Source organism: Panthera onca, chromosome B4 (genome assembly GCF_046562875.1).
Source record: "Panthera onca isolate mPanOnc1 chromosome B4, mPanOnc1 haplotype 2, whole genome shotgun sequence".
Classification (NCBI taxonomy): Eukaryota; Metazoa; Chordata; class Mammalia; order Carnivora; family Felidae; genus Panthera; species Panthera onca.
In genome coordinates, this window is record NC_138345.1 from 130251839 (window position 1) to 130272386 (window position 20548).

The following is a 20548-nucleotide window of genomic DNA, read 5'->3' on the forward strand; positions in this document are numbered from 1 at the left end:
AGGCACCGGCACATAGTAGGTGTTCAGCAAATGTTGACTGACTAAATCTGCAGACCTGGTGTGCATCTCCTAAATGTTTGCTGAGAATGGGCTCTCCAGGCAAGTGAAGAAATTGATAACCACTGACGAGATTCCCCCCAAATAGTGTGTGTGTGTGTGTGGGTGGGGGGGGGGGGGGCACTGGGAGTCCATAACAGGTATGCTGGTTTCCACTGGCTTCCTGTTGCCTTTGCAATAAAATCCAAGTTCTTTCCAGTATGGCCTCTGTCTTTGTACCTCCTTCCGCTCTTCCCGGCACACACCGGACTACACCTCACAAGCCTTAAGTTCCTGGACGCTCCGAGCTCGTTCACACCTCAGGGCCTTTGCACTTGCTGTCCTTGCTGCCTCGTCCCTCAGATGGTCCCATGGCTGTGGGGCCTCAGCTCAAATGCCCCTTTTCCTTAGAGTCCTTCCTGCCCCCCCCCCGCCCCCCAACCCAGTTACCCCACCACGGGTCACAGCTGCTTTTTTATTGTCTGCCTAGCACTTAGCAAGGTGTGAAACCATCTCGATCATTTATTTACTCGTGCTACTCGTTTCTTGGAGAATCTTGACCATCTTACTGCTCCTAACTGCTTTATTCTGTCGCGCTCTGTTGAGCTCCCCTTCCCGCTGGGGCTCCACGCAGGGCGATCCCACACCTCTCAGGGGCTCTTGGTGATCGGAACTCAGACCGGACCGGTTCAAAACTCGGTCTGGGCTCCGAGCTTCTCTACAGAAGGGGCGGGAAGTGGGGAGCAAAAGCTTTCTCTTGTCCTCTCTCCGGGGGGACTGGGAGCAGAGGGGTCAGGGGAGGGCGGCTTCTGTCTCCCCTGCCTGGTCTCGATCTGTTTCCATCTGCTGCGGTCTCCGTGGAGACGGGTGCCTGGTCGTTTTGGGACCTCCTCCGCGGCGGCCCCTCCTCGGGAGGGAGCAGCCGTCTCCCCCTCCAGCCCTGCCAGCAGGCCAGGCCCCAGCCTTTTCCGGGTGGGAAGCAGCGCCCTTTGCCCAGGATCTGTCCGGAAGGGGCCCGCCGACTCTGCCTCTAAGAGCCCTCTGGGGGTCGTGCGCAACTGAGTCGGGAGAAGCACAGGCTTCTCCCCACCAAGTCCCCCTGAGCAGGCACAGCTCCGGAACGTGCGTGTTGAGCTCCCCCAAGGACACCCCCAGCACCCCGTGCCTGCAGCTGGCACTAGGTTCCTACAGCTCAGCGGGCATCCAGCAGGGGGGAGTGAGGTTCCAGCCTCTTGCTGGCGGTGCCCTCTGCCTCGGGAGGGTTCTCTGGGGGCGGTACCCGCGTGCCAACACCACATCTACCCTCACTGGCTGCTCAGCTTGCTTCTACCAGCAGGGAAAGGCGAGGCGCACAGAGGTTGGCAGGGGGGGCGGCAGGTTCCCAACAGCAGGGCCAGTTCTGCCACCTCCCATCGTGCCCTGGGGAAAGCGTCTGGCCCCAGCCTTTTGTCCTCTCTTAACACCTCTTTGTCCCCAGCTCAGGGTCCCCGTAACCAACCCTGGAGCAACTGGAAACGTCCCCTCCATGGCTCCTTGGTTGTTTTTGGTAGGTTTCCCTTCCGGGCCATGTGGCCCGCGATCAGCAGCTTGGCATTGCTAGAAAAGGCGCCTAGAAAAAAAGCCCCACGCGTCGTAGGTCCTCCACGACCACCTTTGGAAGAAATGACTCAGTCGGAAGCCTGCGGTGGCTGCTTTGGGTTCATGTGAAATGACCCTTAGAGGAAGGGGCTGGGGCCGGGTGGGGCCTGGCATGGTGCCTCCATGTGCCCGATGCCTTTCACCTGTTATTTCACTTCTTGTGGTCACCTCGAGGGGCAGCCTCGCCGACCCCCTTTGCAGATGGGAAGGCTTCCACCTGCTCCGGGCCAGGCCAAACCGGGGTGGGGGGGGGGGGCGGGGGTGAGTAGGCGGGGGAGGAGAGGGAGGTGGAAGGGGCAGCAGCTGTGAGCAGGGCTCTGGAGTCCACGATCCTGGCTCTAACACCCCTTGGCTAAGTTACTTAATTCTGACTCCGGCTCCTCAATCCGTAGAAGTGGGACGAGAAGACTGCACGGCAAGGATTAAATTAGCTAATATATGTAACGTGCTTAGCCCAGGCAGAGACATGGCCGGCCGTCAACAGCACCCAGAGTAATTTTCGTGATCATCGCTGCCATTGGGACAAACCCAGGTCTGTCCACCCCGAAGCTGGCGCTCTGCACCAAGCGGGGGGGTGGGGGGGGGGGGTGCGGGCTGAGGGAGGGTGATGAAGCCGAGGGCCCCCGGGGGGGAGGGCGCGGTGACAGGCGGCTTTCCAAGCCAGACTGCGGCCCACAGCCCTGATGTAAGAGGCTATGAGGAACCTCTGTGGGTCTTTAATCAGGGGAGTACAAGGGTGAATATGGGGTTTTAGGAAGATTAATCTGGCAGCAGGCACAGGGTGGAAAAAGAGTCAAGCTTAGTACAGAGAATTATGACGGCTGCCAGGCTCCGAGAGGCAGGTCAGTGAAGGAAAACGGCCTGGTTCTCGGCTCCCTGGGCACCCAGGGTTCCCGGCAGCCGGGAAGGGCTGGGGGCCCCGAGGGGGCCGGCAGAGGGCACCGTGTGGTCAGCGACAGTAGCCACTGCAAGGGACCTCTGGCGCCTGCCCAGAAGAGGCAGCAAAGTGAATGTGTGAGAATGAGACGGCCACCGGCCCCTCGGCCGTGTGGCCAGTTCTGAGCTGTCATCCCACTGAGGGCTGCGCTCGGTGCAGACCCTCCAGGGCGGGCGGGACCGCCGACTCGGGCAAGTGCCAGCTGCCTCCAGCGAGGGGCCACCAAGGTTCTGAGCGCCGCTCCCCAGGCTGGTCTGGAACCGGGGCTGCCCTGGCCAAGAACGGAAGGAGATGATGCCTCTTTACCTTCTTTTATTTAAAGCCGTCATGAAGCTGTGGGAGGGCCGGGACAGTTTCAGCGTCCCTTGGCCCCGAGGAGCCGCGGCCGCTGGTGGCTCCCCAGCAGCACGGCGCCTGGTGAGGCGCAGCCCACCCCGGCCCTCACAGCAGCGCGTGGAACACCTCCACCTTCTCCCGGTACAGGTGGTGGAACTGCTTGGCCAGGCAGCGGAAGGGGGCTTCACAGTTCTCCAGCTCCTTCTGTAGAGACAAGAAGCCGGTGGTGTTACCGGATCGCTGCCGTTCACCTCACTGGCAGGGCTGGCGACAACCGCACCCTCTGTGTAGGAAGGAAACGGAGACGCCGACAGGTTATGGGAACTTGCAAAAGCCACACGCCTGTCAGTGGTGAAGCTCGGTCTGTACCGGACGTTTCTACAAAGCATGTACTTTCGGCCACGCTCACCACATGTGTGACGGGAGATGAGACTGAGACACGTCCTCCCTTAGGTTTGACTGGGGCCCCGAAGGCCAAAGCAAAATCACAGACGGGCAAGGATGCCCACAGTCACCTTGAGTCAGGCAAGGCCGTGGCACTGACCCCTGGGGTGCCTCTCCCTCACCCTGAGCCCAGTGGGAGGTTCCGAGATGAAGACCGAGGCCCGGGGGCTCAGGCCAGTGCTGGGGCCAGGCCTGGGAAGCATCGAGGTCCAACTGGGGCTGGCTGCTTTGATGGCCCAGCCAGGAGAGGGTCGCAGCAGCCCTGCCCTGGACCAGTGGTGGCCTGAGCGGGGAGCCGGCCTGGTGTGGCCTTGAAGGGACTCTGCACGGACGTGCTCCAGGAGGGTGATGGCCCCAACAAGAACAGAGGGAGCCAGGCTGTGGCAGGGTGAGGGGGCGTCACCTGTGATCTGCAGGTGGTGGGGGGGGGGGGGTTCTGCCAGTGGGCCCGGGAGGGGGCATCACGGCGGTGCTCCCAAGGCGCCAGCCTGAGACACCCGGCAAGTCCAGAGGGACTGTAGCAGGTCCCAGCAGGGCCACCTGAGCCGCCTCTCCCGCAGGCTGCGGGCTTGCGAGGAAGCACAAGTGTAGGACCTCGGACCAGCGGCCCGGCCTCCCATGGCAGGTGTGGCAGGAGGCATGGACGCTAAGTCATTAGGAACCTACAGAACCCGGCACAGCGCTGTGCATTTTCATCACTGAAGTATTTTGTGACTAACGGTGCCCAAAGGACTTTTTGTTCTCGGAGAGATGAGGAAAGTTCCGGAGGTGGCCCTAGACTTTTCTCTACGGGGTGGGAAGAGCCGGCCCTCCAGGGTGAACGCGGACGAGCTCTTAGGGAAAGAAAATGGTAGCCTCTCAACGTAGCTACCGCCCTCGCACTCTCTGTGTGCACGTGTGCATCTGTGACTTACCGACTGTTTTGCAAAATAAGTTGCCAGAAGAAAGAGCCCGCTCCTTTCGGGGCAGAAGCTCAAGTTGTGAACGCATGAGAACCTGTTTTCAAACAATCCTAGGCAGCTGCCACAAGTGTAGCCTTGACAAGAGGCAACGATACCTCCCCAACGAAAGGGAAGGATTTCCAAACTGAAGAATGTTCTGAAGTCATCGAGCCCACTGCCCTCGTCTTGTAGGGGAGCGGTCTGCGGCCCAGGGCGGGTGCGGTGGCTCAGCTGGTGTGTGCAGAGCCGGGCCGGGGATTCGAGGTCCCCAACGGGAGAAGAGCGGCCTTTCCGCTCCGCCAGCTGGGGCGACAGAAATGCACAACGGAAACCAGTTCTCACGGAGCGTGTTACCCAGACTTTCTAGCAAGGGACATCCCAAGGTGAAGGAGACAAGTTGGCCAAGAGCCGACACAGAGGGGGCGGTGCTGAGGAACGAGGGGGGCCGTCTGTAGGCGAGACGAGAACCCCCACTGTCAAGGACCAGCAGCCCTCCAGTCTGACAGGAGAGAAAGAACTCAGTCACATCGGCAACGCCAATGTTAAATAGTAAAATGTTACACCGGCTGAAAGCATAGTTAAGTAAGGAGCGGAAAGAGAACGAGGCCTACACAGGACACACACAGGGATTTCCAAATGAATCTGAAAGCTCCCAGAAGCAACATGTGGGGAAAACACAATATTAAATAATAATATAATATATATATATAAAATATAAACAGTTATATAAATATATATTTATATAAATATATTAATATATTATATATATTTATATAATATTATATATTATATAAATATTATTTACATATTATATATTATATAAACATTATCTATATATTATATATTATATATTTATATAAGTTTATATATATAAATTTATTAACATAAACATATATATTAACATAATATATAATATATAATGCATATTTATTCATATTAATATATAATATATTAATATATATTTATTTAATTTATTTATAATATTTATTTATAATATTTATTTAAATATATATATTTATATATAATATATAAATAATATTAAAAAGTTAAGAAATACAGTGGAGATGAGCCTCTCTGTGTACCAGGGAGCACTCCTGAAGTAGCAGATGTAGACGGAACCATTTTCCGAAGGCATTAAGAGGGTTTGCCAATGACAAGAATCCTGGAACCCTTCTGTTAACCGATCACAGTGTCACTGACATACCCCAGAGGATGTCCGCTTTGTGTGAAAGATCCTTAGAACAGGCTCTCAGACCAGTGCTCAATCTGGCCTATAGTTCTGCCCCTGAGAGTCCCAAAGTTGGTTCTGTGGCAGGCCAGAGCTCCTTCTAGAAGGTCCTCGTGCTAGACAGGCCTGCGTTCTAGTCCTGGTCCGACTGCTCATAAGCTGGGCAACCAGGGAGAGCTATGTGACCTTTCGGAGTCTGCTCGGCATCTGTAAGACAGGGACAGCAGTGGCTGTCCGCCAGGGCTTCCAGAAGTGTCGGCAGAGAACGTGTGCAAACACCTAGCCCATAGCAGGCCCTCAGCAAACGTCGGTTCCCTCCCTCACCTTCCTGCAAGAGGAACCCTCCTCAAGAAGGAGGGGATCCTTCCTGAACTTGCTTGCATTTCATACTGTCCTACACCAATGGACACTTTATGTTTCTATTTTAACGTCCTTAAAACAATGCTTAATGTCAAATACTGAGGGGTGTTAGAAAGTCTAAGAGGAACCGCAAAAGACCCCAAATGGCCAAAGCAATCCCGAGAAAGAAGAACCAAGTTGGAGGGGTCAACGTGTCCTGATTTCAAACTATATTATGAAGCAGCGACAATCAAAACAGGATGGCCCTGGCATAAAAACAGATACAAAGACCAACGGAACAGAACTAAGATCCCAGAAATAAACCCCTGCATACGTGGGCGATAGTCTCTGTGATAAATGATGCTGGGAAAACCAGATATTCACATGCAAGAGAATGAAGCTTTTACAGCATTCACAAAAATTAACTCGGAATGGACTCGAGGTCTGAACTTAAGACCGAAAACCATAAAAGTCCTAGAAGAAAATGTCGGGAAAAAGCTCTTGGACACAGAACTTGGCAATGATTTTATGGATATAACAGCAAAGCACAAGCAGCGGAAGCAAAAATCAATAAGTGGGACTACATCAAACTGAAAAGCTTCTGTGCAGTAAAAGAAACAACAAAATGAAAAGAGCAGGGGCGCCTGGGTGGCTCGGTCAGTTAAGGGTCCGATTTCGGCTCAGGTCATGATCTCGCGGTCAGTGGGTTCGAGCCCCGCGTCGGGCTCTGTGCGGACAGCTCGGAGCCTGGAGCCTGCTTCGGATTCTGTGTCTCCTTCTCTCTCTGCCCCTCCCCTGCTTGTGCTCTGCCTTTCTCTCTCTCTCTCTCTCTCAAAAATAAACACTAAAACAAAACAAAACAAAAAACGAAAGGGCAACCGATGGAAAACAAGGAAATACTTGCAAACCACACATCCGATAAGGGGTGAATGCTCAAAGTATATGAGGAACTTAGATAACTCAATAGCAAAAACGTAAATAATCGGGTTTAAAAAAATGGGCAGAGGAGCAAACAGACGTTTTCCCGAAAAGGATATTCAAGTGACGAACTGGTACGTGAGAAGGTGCCAGACACTTCTCACCCGCAGGGGAAGGCGAGTCAAAACCACGACCAGACCCACCTCGCACCTCTTGGGATGCCCGTTACCCTAGAGAGATGGCAGGTGCCGGCGAGGACGTGGAGAGAAAGGGACCCCCCCCCCCCCCGCCCCCGGCACTGCTGGTAGGAACGCAAAGGGGTGAGGCCACTCTGGAAAAGCGTGGAGGTCCCTCAACTGTTAAAACTTGAACTACCGGGTGGTCCAACAATCCCGCCTCTGGGTAAATACCCAAAGGAAATGAAGTCGCTGCTTTGAAGAGATGTCTGGACCCTCATGCTCACTGCATTATTCCTAATAGCCAAGATGTGCAAACAACTTAAGTGTCCATCAACGGATGAATCAGAGACCGTGGTCTGTGTATGTGCTTAATGGGATATTGCTCAGCCATAAAAGGGAAGGAAATCCTGCTGCCTGTGACACCGTGGCTGAACCTTGAGGGCATCATGCTAAGTGAAAAGAAGGCAGACAGATTCTCGCTTACGCGTGGATCTAAAGAAACAGGAGTCACGGCAGCACAAAGCAGGTGGGGGGGTTGCCAGGGGAGGTGGGGGAAATGAGCGAAGGGCGCCAAGTTCCAGTTTTAAGATGAGTAAGTTCTGGGGGCGCCCGGGTGGCTCAGTCGGCTAGGCGTCCAACCCTCGGTTTCTGCTCAGGCCATGACCTCACGGTTTCGTGGGGTCGGGCCCCGTGTGGGGCTCTGCGCTGATGGCGTGGAGCCTGCTTGGGATTCTCTCTCTCTCTCCACCCCACCCCTGCCTGCGCTGTCTCTGTTTCTCTCAAGATAAATAAACTTTAAAAAAAAAAAGAAAAAAACAACGTCTGCTCGCCTTGCGGAACATTCGCAGAACAAGTTACTCGCAATCCAAGCTCCTATCGTATGGCCTGATGTGGGTGGCTCAAGGGCACCAAAGATGAGAAACCCCTATCCTCAAAAGCTCACGAATTTGAATTTCATTAGTTGAGCATTTGCGATGATCGGGCCAGAAGGTAAGAGGGACACTTATCTTTGTAGAGTCTAGGACTGAAAAACTTTGAGGCAACAACACTATCCAGAAGATGACTAGGGGGAATAATTCCATGTGAAAAAGCAAATATTGATCGAGCGTGTGTTATGCACTAGGCTTTGTGCCAATGTTTTCGTATTCGCCATCTGACTTAATTCTCCTATTTGTCACTCAATGAGGAATGGGAGTTTATTATCCCCATTTTACAGGTGAGGAGCCTGAGGCACCAAGAAACTAACGGACCCGCCAAGGGTCCCACGGTTCAGTCCTGCTGCTTCGCCATCGGTGGGCAGAGCGCTGGCCTTTACCCGCCAAGGAAGCAGGCCGCTTGGGGGGATTTAAAAGGTTCACATCCGCACGGCAACTGAACAGTCATGGGACCTTGGGCGAGTCCCTTCACCTCCTCAACACGGAAGTGGGGCTTATTAAGGGCCCGGCTCCCAGGCCCACGGGACCGTGAGGACCGTGAGATAATGTGCCGGCACGGTGATCCATCCCGTCTCACGCGAATGCCAACGGTCGCTACGATCGAACCCAACGCGCTTGTGTTTCTTATTAAACTGAGATACAACTTTTTCCAGGGCCGGCCGGCCGATCTGCTTTACCGTAGCGCACGAGTGGCTCCTGAGAAAAGATCCTGGACTAGGAATGGGAACATCAGCTCCGAATGAGAACCTGGGTATGGGAGCATACTGACTCCATGCCTACGAGGTCACGTGAGAAACCACACCCAGCAGGGGCCCAGTCCAGACGTGGCCACGGAGCAGGCGGAGGTACTTACCGCGGATGTTTCAAAACATTCCAGGCCTTGGCCCAGGGCCCACGCCCGGGCCTGAGCCGAATCCACTGCCCGTCTGCCGGCCAGGTCTGTCTTGTTCCCCACTAACACACCTACTCGAAAGAAACAACCAAAGCATCACAATGAACTGTGGCAGCCTGGGAGGACAGCTGGAGAGAGAAAAGAGCAAAGCACACGGATTTTGAGGGGTCTGAAACACTGGGGGAGGCTGCCTGATTCGAGGTGGTGAGCACCGGGAGAGAGAGAGGGTCCGGGGCTGGCCCCCGAGGGCCCCAGGAGAGGAGGAGGGCTTTGCTTTTCCCACACAGCTCTTGTTCAGCCCTTCTTCTAGACTTCACGTGGATCTGTCTGCCTTGTCTCCTTAAGGCTGCAAGGCGAGGGCCAAATTTATGTGAGCATTTGTGATAATTCCTAGCACATGGAGCAAACGTTAAAAATGGTCATTAATACTAATCTAAGGGCTGGGCTCAGAGTCAGGGACTCAGAGGTAATTTAGTTCCATTCCCAGCTGCATCAGCTGCAACTAATTTCTGAGCCCGTCTCTGGAGATCGCTTTCCCTGGTCTCTAATGAGGGGAATTTGTTGATCGCACATAGGGATGAAAAATAAACTGATTTAAAGCATTCAGAAGTGACAATAGGACTTGAATGTTTACTTGCGCCCCACATACAGGAGAAAATGAGGAATTCATCCCCAGGGCTGGCTTTCAGAAATAAAATCTCATTCCTATCACTGCACCTTCCCCGTGTTATCTTGAGTCTCCTCTCCGTCACCCTGCAAGGCTGGGGGTGGGGGGCGAGGGGCGTCATCTGCCCGTGTTATGGACTCACGGAGGTATGTGGTGACTGTGCCAAGAGGCAGAGCCACTGTTCAATCCAGATCACCATACTCAAAGCCGGGGGCACCCTGTTTTACACCCGTAGCCACCCCTGCAAGGACCTCGCGCTCGTGGACTTGAGGGACGGAGGTGCTGCTGGAAAACGCAGATGGCCGCAGCTCCTACCTGGGAGGGACGTGCCGGGGATCTGGGACCGAGCCTTCTCCAGCCACTTGCTGCAGTTGGTGAAGGACTGCTCGTTGGTCACGTCATAGACGAGACACAAGACGTTGGGACTCTCCCACTGTGCGGGACGGGCCGGATGAGTGCACGTCAGTAACGGTGACAGCGATTTCTAGGCTGGGAGAAAAATCTGGCCTTCCAAGGGAAGGGACAGGGGGTGGGGAGATAACCTCTAATAGGGATGAGAGTCAGAAAACTGAGCCAGCCCGCGGGAGAAAACAATTCACCCAAAGGAACGAAGGGGAGGGCACGGGCTCACCTCCGCGCCAGGCTGCCTGCTGGGTGCGTTCTGTGCATGGCTGAGAAACCTCCCGACCCTGCAGGGCTGGTCTCAATATCCCTGCTGCCTAGCTAAAGACACTGGGTTCAGAGAGGGTAACTGACTTGCCCAGATCAGACATGCTTTAATGACTGGGGTAGGACTGAGGCTTTTTTCTACCCAGAAAAGCTCTGGCCTGCCACTGGTTTCATTCATTCGTACTTGGTCGCATTCCTATGGAGGGCCCGCTCTCATGCAACTTATTAGGTTTTTCTGCTTTGCAGGCCTAATAGGCATCCTTTCTTCCATTAGCCAGCCACGGGAAACCTGTTTGTCCCGCATCTTCCTAATAAGGGCTGGCTGTTCCCAATGCAAAGGGCACTTTCTGCTTCTCCTGCAGTGTGCCGGCCCCAGTCCAAACCAGACCAACAACTGGACAGGGCTCACTGTCCCAATTAAGAACCAGGGCCGTGCCCGCGAGGGCCGTCGCCTTCAGGAGCAGCTCGGAGTCCTGGGACGTCCTGCTGCCCGGCACAAGGGCACAGGACAGCCCTGCTCAGGCTGTGATGCCCGTCCTGGTGTGTGCGGCTCTCTTACCCTGCCCTCCCCTCTGGGTATCCCCGTCCTGCACAATTACAGTTTATTTCTGGTGTGTCCGTAACCTCCAGGGTGTGGGGAAGAATCCTTCCTCCCTCCAGTTGTCCTGGCAAGGCCAGCCCAGGATTGGCTCTAGAGGGCTCACTCCTCCCCAAGGCTAGGCTGCCATTTGGACTGAGCGGATGAACCCCTCACACCTTCACTCCGCAGACTAACTCAAGAAGTCTTGCTTGATCTCCCCTTTTGTGCATGAGGGAGACACCTCTTTCCTCTAGGCCTCAGTGAGGTGACCCAGGATAGGCCTGGGATCGAGCTGGAGCCAACGAAGGAGCCCCGAGTCAGGGTTTGAGCCGATGGGTACCAGGTGGCCCTGACTTGCCCAGACGCATCCTCCCTCTGCCCAACAGGCCAGCACCCAGGGAGAGGCCGTGCCCACAGCAGGCACGCCGTAAACACCACGGATTGATGCACGAAGCCAAGCCCGTGAGAAATGACAATCATCAGATCTCTTTCTTTTAGACAACAAAAAAGGGGCAGAAAACGATTTCTATTAAAATGTGGCCATTCTTGGAAAGGCAGGGGAGGGCTCTGGAGAGCTCAAACCTTGTAATTAGCTCACTGGCCCAGATTAGCAGAACTGTTACCTTGGAAGGTATGGCAAGTGGGATCCTGAGAGGATGGGCGGGTGGGCACGATAAGCCTGGGGCGGCAGTAGGCACAGGGCCCAGAGCAAACCCCGGGGACTGGGCCAAGGTGAGTCTCTCACTACAGGGAGAAGGAAATATTTGCTCCTGGCATCATCAGCGGGGGCTGTCTAAAGAAGGGGGGCCCAGAGCGCTGCAGGGACTGAGTCACACGGCTCCGGCACATTCTGAACCTGGCCATTCCAGAGCTGGGGGCGGGGGAATCACGTGCACGAGCCAGTCCCGCTGGCCAAGAAGCCGCCAAGTCCCAAGGCTGGGAGGAATGGCCCTTGAAGAACTCTGCCTTGGTAGCATTGTCCTCCAGGCAGCCAGGTTGCAGTGACACTGCCGGGAGAGCAGCGAAGGGGTCAACTTTCTGGTGGAAGGGGGCAGGGGTGGGGGTTAGGGAAAAGGTCGCAGGCTACTTGCCAATTTATCCAGCATTTCCGAAAACAGCTCCTTGCCGGCAGAGTCAAAAATGAAGAGTTCCTAGAACCAGAAAGGCAAGTCCCAAGAAAGTCTGCATGTAGAAGGGAAATCGCTGGCCGCAAGTCCCCGAGACGACGCTGGGCTCACCGCAGACCTGAGACAGCCGGCACAACCAGCACTTTCTGTGTGGCGGCTCACCTCTCCTCACCCCGAACCCAAAAATCCCAGGAGTGCTAAACAGGCTGACACGTGCTCTGGTTTCCAAAAGGTCATTCTGCACTTTGTTAACCAAATTGATTTTCAGATCTTAAGACAATTCTTTTTTAAAGCAGGTCACCGAGTAGGCCTGGGGAAGGCGCTTAAAGTAGGACAGCCTGCCGTCGGTCTCCGATGGTGGGATTCAGACATAAGACGGAGGATGACCCTTCCTGCCCCTGACCGAACCTCGGCCAGCCCAGGCGAGAGCCCCTCCCCGATGCTGCTGCTCTGGGAAGTCTCCCCCTTCGGCTCCCCTGGGCACTGATGCCCCCTGGCTGGCTTCTGACCCCGGCACAGGGTCTGAAGGTCAGTGCTGTAATCTGCGTTTCATGCTTTCTCACTGCCTCGGGGGTACCTAAAATTGTGTTTTCTCATGGATCTCTTTAAGAAGGCGGTGATTCTTTTGTTGTTAATGTTTATTTTTGAGAGAGCGAGAAAGAGAGACAGAGACAGAGACAGAGACAGAGCGCCAGCAGGGGAGGGGCAGAGAGAGAGAGGGAGACACAGAATCCGAAGCAGGTTCCAGGCTCCGAGCTGTCAGCACAGAGCCCGACACGGGGCATGAACCCACAGACTGCGAGACCATGACCTGAGGGGAAGCCGGACGCTTAACTGACTGAGCCACCCAGGTGCCCCGTGGAAGGTAGGGATTCTTAAACCTTCTCTCCAGGAAAGCACGTGCAAACATAATGCCTTGCGATTCAATTTCCAGAGCTGTGGACTCCCGTACAGGGACCCCGGGCTAAGGACCCTGATACTCCAGTAAGTTCTGTGAGGGCAGGGCCCGTATCCCAGTCCTCCCAGCCCGTATCAGCGACTCTTCCCAAGTGCTCAGACAAGCCTAGGCCAAGTGCTGGTACAGTATTCCCTCTCAGGGAGGAAGACAGTGGCCACAGGGACTCTGGGCCCAGCTGGAGGAGCGGTGAGCTCTCTCAGGTCAAGGGCACCACTTACCACGCTGTCCCCCGTGGCAGGGACTGGCACCGTCTTCACCACCAAATCCACCCCTGTCGTCTGCCGAGGAAAACCAAGAATACGCGCGTCAGAGGCTCCCAAGAGGCGAGTTACAGGACACGATGAACATCTGATGCCCAGGAGGCAGAAGTGCTATGTTCTGGACTCACTGACAGGACCAACTAGGCTCCTCCCACTCCCGGCTCACAAGGAGGTGTATATGGTCACCCAGTGGGCCACCGGCCCGCCTGCGCCACAGGCAGCCTCACGCCCTGTGGCTCGTGGAAAAGTGATCTCCACGTGGCCACTCAAGCAGCCTCCCATCAGATTGTAGGGCTTCTTAAGGAATTCTGGAAAGTCACTCCCTCAGGGCTGAAGGACGATCATTTCTCTTTAAATTCTTTTTTAAGTTTATTTATTTATTTTGAGAGAGAGACAGTATGAGCAGGGGAGGGGCAGAGAGGTCGGGGGGGAGAGAGAGATTCCCAAGCAGGGTCTGCATTGTCAGCACAGAGCCCGGCGCAGGGCTCAAACTCACGAAAACTAGAGTCGGGTGCTTAACTGACTGAGCCACCCAGGCGCCCCCAATCGTTTCTCTTTAAGCCTTGGCCAGCCTACGACTCCCACGTCTCACCAGGGTGTAGTTCTTCTGGAAATGGGCTCCATCGCTGCGGAAGATCTGTGCCAGGGCGGTCTTGCCCACTGCCGGGTCTCCTGTGAGGTCAGAGGAGGAGAAAATCATCATTTCTGTCCTGATCTGGCTTGAGAACCAACCCCCCCCCCCCCCCCCCCACTCCAGAGCGCTAGTTAGAAACCAGAAACTTCAATGAGTTTTCAGAGAAGACGTACTTGGCTCTCATGGGGACTTGGGAGGTGGCCGGCAGGGCCACGGGTCCGGGAGACCAGTCTTCAAAGCCCGGTTGCATTTCTTCAAGGGTAATCCTTTCATCCAAAAGAACTGACCCAGAAGGTAACAGAGCTTAAGGAAGGCTTCAGAGCACTCGGAACAGAGCTGACACACTGTTTCACTGCACACACCCCATGGGGAAAAGCTGTCACTTTCAAACTTGAACGTGCTTTGAAGTCTCGAAGGTAAAGGGCTCAGTCTCATAGGCTCACCTGCCTAACGGAACCAATCTGAGTTCAGAGCTCCCATACTTAGGACCCTGCGTGCTTCTTTCGGGGTGGGGGGTGGCGAGAGCTGGGAGGGTTTCTGCATTTACGGGAAGCAAGGAGTCCGCCTGCTACATCGGCCAACCTGAAACCCATTTCCAAGTGACACGTTCCACTCCGGCCTCGGCGTGCCCAGCAGCACTGCAGATCCGTCATCCCAGGGGCCTCCCCACGTCTGTCTACAGTCTATCTACAACAGCCACCGTTTCCCCCAAGCTTGCTTTATGCCTCCCGGGGTTTACCTCCCCGCCTGCCTTCGTGGGTCGACAGCCTCATGAATCGGTGTCTCCAAACTAAAGGTTTATGTCATAGTTTCAGTTTGAGATCTGGACCTTTCACAAGACTGTGGGGAGCAAATTTTTTTTTTAATATTTATTTTTGGGAGACAGCGAGACAGAGTGCAAGCAGGGGAGGGGCAGAGAGAGAGGGAGACACAGAATCGGAAGCAGGCTCCAGGCTCTGAGCTGTCAGCGCAGAGCCCGACGCGGGGCTCGAACCCACGAAGCGTGGGATCATGGCCTGGGCCGAAGTTGGACGCTTAACCGACTGAGTCCCCCAGGCGCCCCTGTGGGGAGCAATTTAATCTGGAGGCTCTCCATGCCCACCCCTAGTCCCCCTGTCCCACCCCCAACCGCTTCCCCATGACCCTGCTCTGCCTCTGGCGATGCCAGCCTCGTTCTCATTCGTGAGATCTTCCGGGCCTTGAGTGTTACAGATTCTCCTTCCGGCCCAGGCTCCTCAGCAAAGCCACCAGTGCGTTCGTGTCCGTCTGTCTTGTGCCCTCTGGGGCGATCGCCCTGCTTTCGCTCTGTTTTACGGTCGGCTTCCTGGTGCCTCTTGACTTCTCCGCAGCCCGCTGCTCTGTTCGCTTTTCGGTTTTGACTTTTCCCACCCATATAATCTTCTCTTGTGAGGCCATTACTTGCCTACTTGTGGCATTTCTCCTGTGCACCCCTCCAGGGCTGAGTGAGCTACTCAGTCTTGCTTTTCTGTTTACCACCGCGTCTTAGAAGGGAACCGTTCCCACGGTCCTGTTCCCTCCTTCCCAGCCCCCACCCCCTACCGTGACCGTCAGCCTCACTTGCCAGATGAAGCTTCCGAGGCTCAGGGAAAGCTGGGTAATCGGGCGCAGGATTCCTACATCTCACTCTTCCCGCCGGACCCCACTCCTCTCCTAGCGCTCAGGGACACTCCTGACCCGTTTCTAACACTGCCCCTGCAGGCCCCCATCGCCGCAGCCTTGCCTGACATCAGAGGCGGCCACGGGCTGCACGGTGGCCGGGTACCCATCCATCTCCGAACAAACAGAGCATATCACTCTCCCTCTTGCGCTCTGTCTCCACCCGCTTGACTCCAATTTTGCGTCTGAATCCAGTTGGAAATTGGCTCTTCCTGCTCGTGAAATCCCCCACAGATTTGTTCTAGTTAATTTCATAAATCTTCCTTCCGACTGTCAGTCAGAGTCACCCACACTTATGGAAAACCTCGAGCGTCGGCTGAGGAGGGATCCGGCACAAGGAAGGGAAGTAACTGATAAACACATTTGCAGAGCAACACGATGACAAGTGCAAAGGCAAACAGCGCAAGCTGAGAACCAAAGCATCTGAGGGTGCGTCGAGGAAAGGAACGAATGAGCAGTTTCGGCAGCGAGGCCGACTTCCTCGGGGTGGTAGGGGGGAGGGGGCTGAGCCTGGGGGACAGAGGGAGGGACGCCTGCAAAGGCACCATGCGAGGTCACTGCCAAGTCCAATGGCTTTTTCTCGGCTCCCATGCTCCTTGGTGTCTCTGAAGGATGAGTCAGCCCGAAGCAGCCCCCTCCCGCCTGGCCCCCGTGTCCTTCCACTGGCCTGGTTCTCCTGCCTCCGAACGTGGGCACTCCTGTGGGTCTGTCTGCTCCCAGTTAGTCTGTCCCGTTTACTCTCTTTCCCCTGTCACTTCTCTCTCCCACGCTTGGTCTCTATCTCCAACAACCCGTGGATGTTTCCACTAGAATGTTGGGCCTTCAGCCGATCTATCTGTCGACAGCCAGGCTTGCGTCGCACCCCCAGGTCCCAAGGGGTCTTGCTGACCTAACCCACTTGGTTCTGCCCATGTCACCAGGTGCTCACGCCTCCCAGCTGTACCCAGGCTCCTGCAACTGCCGTCTCTATCTGCAATTGCCTCCGCTCTATCTCAAGCCCGCGTTGCCTTTGTCGTCCCTGAGGACAGCGCGCTGGTTGCCTCAGGCCTCAGCCCGGGCTCTGTGTCCCGCCCCGGGTCGTGGGAGCCGGGACTCTGCTAACGGGGGTCTCCTCTGCCAGGGGCTTCCTGTCCGGCTCTGCCAGTGCACGTTCTAGAGAAAGACTGGCAGGTGGGGGAGGGCGGATGGACTTGCCCCTTTCCCACGTGCCTGCTGTCTAAGCAGTGCGTTGGCAATGGCCTTTACTCCAGCGGTAGGTATTTACTTCTCTCCAGTTTATTACTGGACCAGCCTTTTTACTCCCGCTCGGGAGACGCCAGCAGCGGGGGGACAGTGCCCTCTTCTCAGGTCTGCGTCTCGGCTCCTCGGGGAGCTCTCTTCCTGAACTTCCGACGACCTGTCTGCCTCCCTGCCTCCCTCAGCCCAGGGCGGGGGGACCCTTCCTGTAGTTGCTCTAGGTGCTGCCTTCCTGTCCCTTCATCCTTCCAGGACCTGTTTGATGGACATACCACAGGAAACGCTCACATCCCACTTGTTCCCCAGCTGTCCCGTACGCCACATCTGGGCTCCAAGCCCCTGCGCTCTTGACCTTCGAGAAGCCCTGAGAGGGAACCTCCCTCCAGGTCTCCCTCTTGTCGTCACCCGTGAGGCTCACGGCTGATAGCATGAGACTTTTCCGAGCCACCTTCTGGCGAGGTGCTATTCTCATCCCCACTGCTACCAAGGGGCAGTAAACCCAAGTCCCCACTCCAGCTGTGTGACCTTGGGTCAGCGATCTCTCCGGGCCTCGGTTGCCATTTCTATAAAAGGCAGACAATAAGCACCTATCTCGTAGAATCGTTAGGAGGACGTAATGAGCTCATATGGGCAGTGCCTGACATACTTCAAGTCATATTTAAGTGGTTTTTAGGTAAATACAACAGATAAATGTCAAGGGTTGTCCCCTCTCCTCATCTGAGCCAGAACAAGGAGCAGCTGTGCTCTGAGGGATTTCTCTGGTATCTGGGACACAACCGGCATTCTCTTTGTGTTTGCTTGATTATAAAGTATTATGCACGTCTCAGCCCTTCCGTGAGTGTGGGGGCTGCCCTGGTTCACCCCCGTAGTCCCACTGTACCTTGCACGATGATTCACACACAGGTGCTCACTAAATATCTGTTGAATGAATAAAAGCACTTGAACTGAGTATCAGGTCCCTCACTGACTAGTTATAAGAGAGGGAAAAAAAGACAGATAAACTCAATTTAAAGAGTAGGCCTGGGAGGGGAGAGGAAAAAATAAAACCAGTGGGGAGGGGGGGTGGTGTATGTGGTGGGGCCAGTGTAGAGAATGAGACTCTGGTGGGTGGTGGGGTAGGGGGGCCTGATTCGCTGTGCTGAGGTCTTTCGGGTCCTGGAAACTTCCAAGAGGAAATGCTTGACCTCAAGGCCCTGAAAGGAGGCTGAAGTTGAGGACTAGACTGGAGTTCAAGAATCACTCAGGCAGTGGCTGAAATCAGGTGAAATCGTACCTGGGGGCTCGGTGTCAAGAGGGGCAAAGAGTCTAGCATTGAGGCTTGAGGACAGTATAGCCGGAGGCTAAACACAAAGCTCTGGAAACCAGATCGCCTGGGTCTGGAGGCCAGCTCTGCTGCATCCAGCTGTGTGACCCAGGGCAAGTGTCTTACCCTCTCTGGGCCTCAGATGCCCCACCTGTAAATAGGATGCCAAATAATACCAGTCCCTCAGGGTTCTTGTGAGGACTCAGTGAGACACCTGTGTTGAGGGTTCGAGTGCAGTGTTGGCACACAGAAGGTGCTCTGTAAGTTGGCCCCGCGGGATGGAAATTGAATTAAAAAGGAAATGAGAGAACAGTCAGAGAAGCCCATTTAAAAAAATACACAACTTCAGAAAATAAAAACGTTCTTACCTCATCCGCAAGGAAACTGAGGCTTAGAGAAATGCTGTGCCCAAGATGACACAGCCCTTCAAAGGAACAGTCAGAATTACTTTTGTTACACAATACTGCCTCTCCTGGCACTCTGGAAACTACAGATCTCTCTTGAGAACCACCAATTTTTTTCCTCCAGTGTGATCTGAATTACTACTGTCAGGCATCTTTCTGTGTCACCCTTTTCTTTTCAGATTAGAAAGGCCATTAAAAATATCATCAATTTCAGTCTGGAAGAGAGGAATCAAAAGGGGAATTTTTTTCCCCCTCTATATCATTTCTTTCATGAGCTGGTCGGGGAACCCTAGAGAGATCCCGGGGTTCAACGGTAACACAAATGAAGAGTTTTGCAGCTGGGCAGGCTTGGGGGGCTGAGATCCTGCCTAGGACTTTCCTTCACGAGGGGGTGACCCTGGGCAAGAGACTTGACCTCTCAGTGCCTCGGTAAGATCAAACAATACAGCACCGACCCCAGTGTGCTACGGTGAGGGGACTGAATGAAGTGCATGTGTCCGGCATGCACTAAGGACTCAGTAAAGCATATCTGTGTTCAGGGGCCCCAGGTCGAAATCCTGGCAAATATTTTCCTGAATGTGCTGACATACAAAGGGAACAATACAAATAATACAAATGTGAATGCCACATTGGCATTCATTCCACAACTAGTTACTGAGTACCTCCTGGTTCCAGATATTGTTCAGGATGCTTGGGACGTCGGAGTCAACCAGAGATTCCTGCCTTTGGGGGATTCAACATTTATAACCTCCTGAGTGCAGGGCAGCATGGGAAGTCTGGCTCTTAAAGACAACACACATGGCCCTTTTGCAAACTCTGGTCGACTGTACATTACGGTTTCCCATCCCTGTTACCAGAGGGGGTGCAATCAGGACAAAAAAATCCCACAACTACTGACTACCAAAGTTACCGATGCCTAACACTGGGATACGCCACATGGTTTGGATGAAGCATTTATGGCGTGCTTAGCCTGATTTTTTTTTTTTTTTTTTTTAACGAGTCTACTCCTCCTGAATACAGTTTAAACTGGTGAAGGTGGTCTCAGGGTATGACAGGGAGCGGGAATATCTGCTGGAGCTACAAATGTGCCCTGGAAGAGAATTCTTCCACCCCTAGTGGCATTTACTCTATCAGTAATCGCATTAACTCGTCTTTGGAAGAGAGAAAGGAAAAGAGGGTAGGCAATTTACGCGAACAAAAGCTCTCAGTAACTTACGAAGTCTCTGGATTCTGGAGACTAAATTTCAAACTCACCTGCCAGGATGCATTTGGCCGCCAGCTTCACCATGGTAACCAACCACCTCCGCGGACCAGACAGGGAAAGCGGCTGCTAGAAGCGTCGGGGGAGGGGGGGGGGGGGGGGGACTGCCTGGGAAGGGAAGTGGGGACGGCAGACACTCAAGGGGCCTGGGGCCGCGGTGCGGACAGGGACAGTGGGGTCCGGACCCTCTGGGCTGGGGGCGGCTATCGCGCGCGAGGGTCGGGGCGGAGGCGCAGAGGAGCGCCAGACGGGGCCCGGCTTCAGGCCTCAGAAGGCAGCCTGGAAGGTGCGAGCGTGGCGACGGGGCTCCCGCTCGTTCCCAGCCTAGCTCCTGGCAGTGGGGATCGGGAAGCGCGACGCCGCAGCCATCCGACCCCAACCCCAGCACGGCGCCAGACGCGCTCCCCGGGCAACCACTGCCCACCTACCCCGCCTCCTCCTCCTCCTTGCTGACCCTCGATTGGCTGCGGCCAAAAGCTCCCACCCCACCCCGGCTCTCGGAGGCCAGGGGGAGGAGGGGGCGGGGCCCATAGCTCCCCCCGGCCAGACACTTCTTAGTGGTGTCTGCCCGTCAAGCTCACTCCGCTAGACGAATGGCTACTGGAGATGTCAATCATTTCCACCTCCCGCCCCCGCGCCGCCGGAAAGTTCACGGAAATGAAACTCCCAGCCTCCTCCAGCCAGAAGCGGTGAAAAGAGAAGCTTTCTGATTGGCCAGAGGCTGGCTCGGACCATCTTCGGGAGGAAGGGGGATTCGTCGCTCCCCCCGCCCTTCCGGAAGTGAGTTCGCCCAGGAGGGGCGCGTCTGGCGCGCGGGAGTTTGCAGCGGCGCCTGCGCAGTAACGTGGCCGCCGCTGCCGGAGCGGAGCTGTGAGCTGGTTTGACTTCGCAGAGGTTTTTGTGGTTCCAGGTCGCCGGCTCCTGGGAGCAAGACTGTGTCGTGCATCAG

General features: G+C 55.0%; 1 protein-coding gene across 2 annotated transcripts; it reads right to left on the reverse strand.

Annotated features, from left to right (window-relative positions):
• Nucleotides 1-2908: 2908 nt before the first annotated feature.
• IFT27 (intraflagellar transport 27) lies at nucleotides 2909-20102 on the reverse strand. Of its 2 annotated transcripts, none has more exons than XM_060656445.3 (7): nucleotides 19593-20073; nucleotides 13677-13756; nucleotides 13043-13102; nucleotides 11831-11890; nucleotides 9806-9923; nucleotides 8785-8894; nucleotides 2909-3151 (listed from the first exon to the last, which is right to left on the reverse strand). In XM_060656445.3, the coding sequence occupies exons 1-7, from the start codon at nucleotides 19624-19626 to the stop codon at nucleotides 3053-3055; spliced, it is 561 nt and encodes a 186-aa protein (XP_060512428.1). In that variant the 5' UTR covers nucleotides 19627-20073; the 3' UTR covers nucleotides 2909-3052. The 2 variants fall into 2 exon arrangements, with proteins under 2 accessions (XP_060512428.1, XP_060512429.1); XM_060656446.3 differs by having other exon boundaries at nucleotides 3124-3230; nucleotides 19593-20102.
• Nucleotides 20103-20548: the final 446 nt, after the last annotated feature.

Excerpts from the sequence above, each read along its gene's own strand:
- IFT27 (XM_060656445.3), bottom strand. The coding sequence starts at position 19,626 with ATGGTGAAGCTGGCGGCCAAATGCATCCTGGCAG. Across the intron at positions 13,757-19,592 it reads GGCCAAATGCATCCTGGCAG|GAGACCCGGCAGTGGGCAAG; the intron begins GTGAGTTTGAAA and ends CTGACCTCACAG. Across the intron at positions 11,891-13,042 it reads CTGCCACGGGGGACAGCGTG|GAACTCTTCATTTTTGACTC; the intron begins GTAAGTGGTGCC and ends TTCTGGTTCTAG.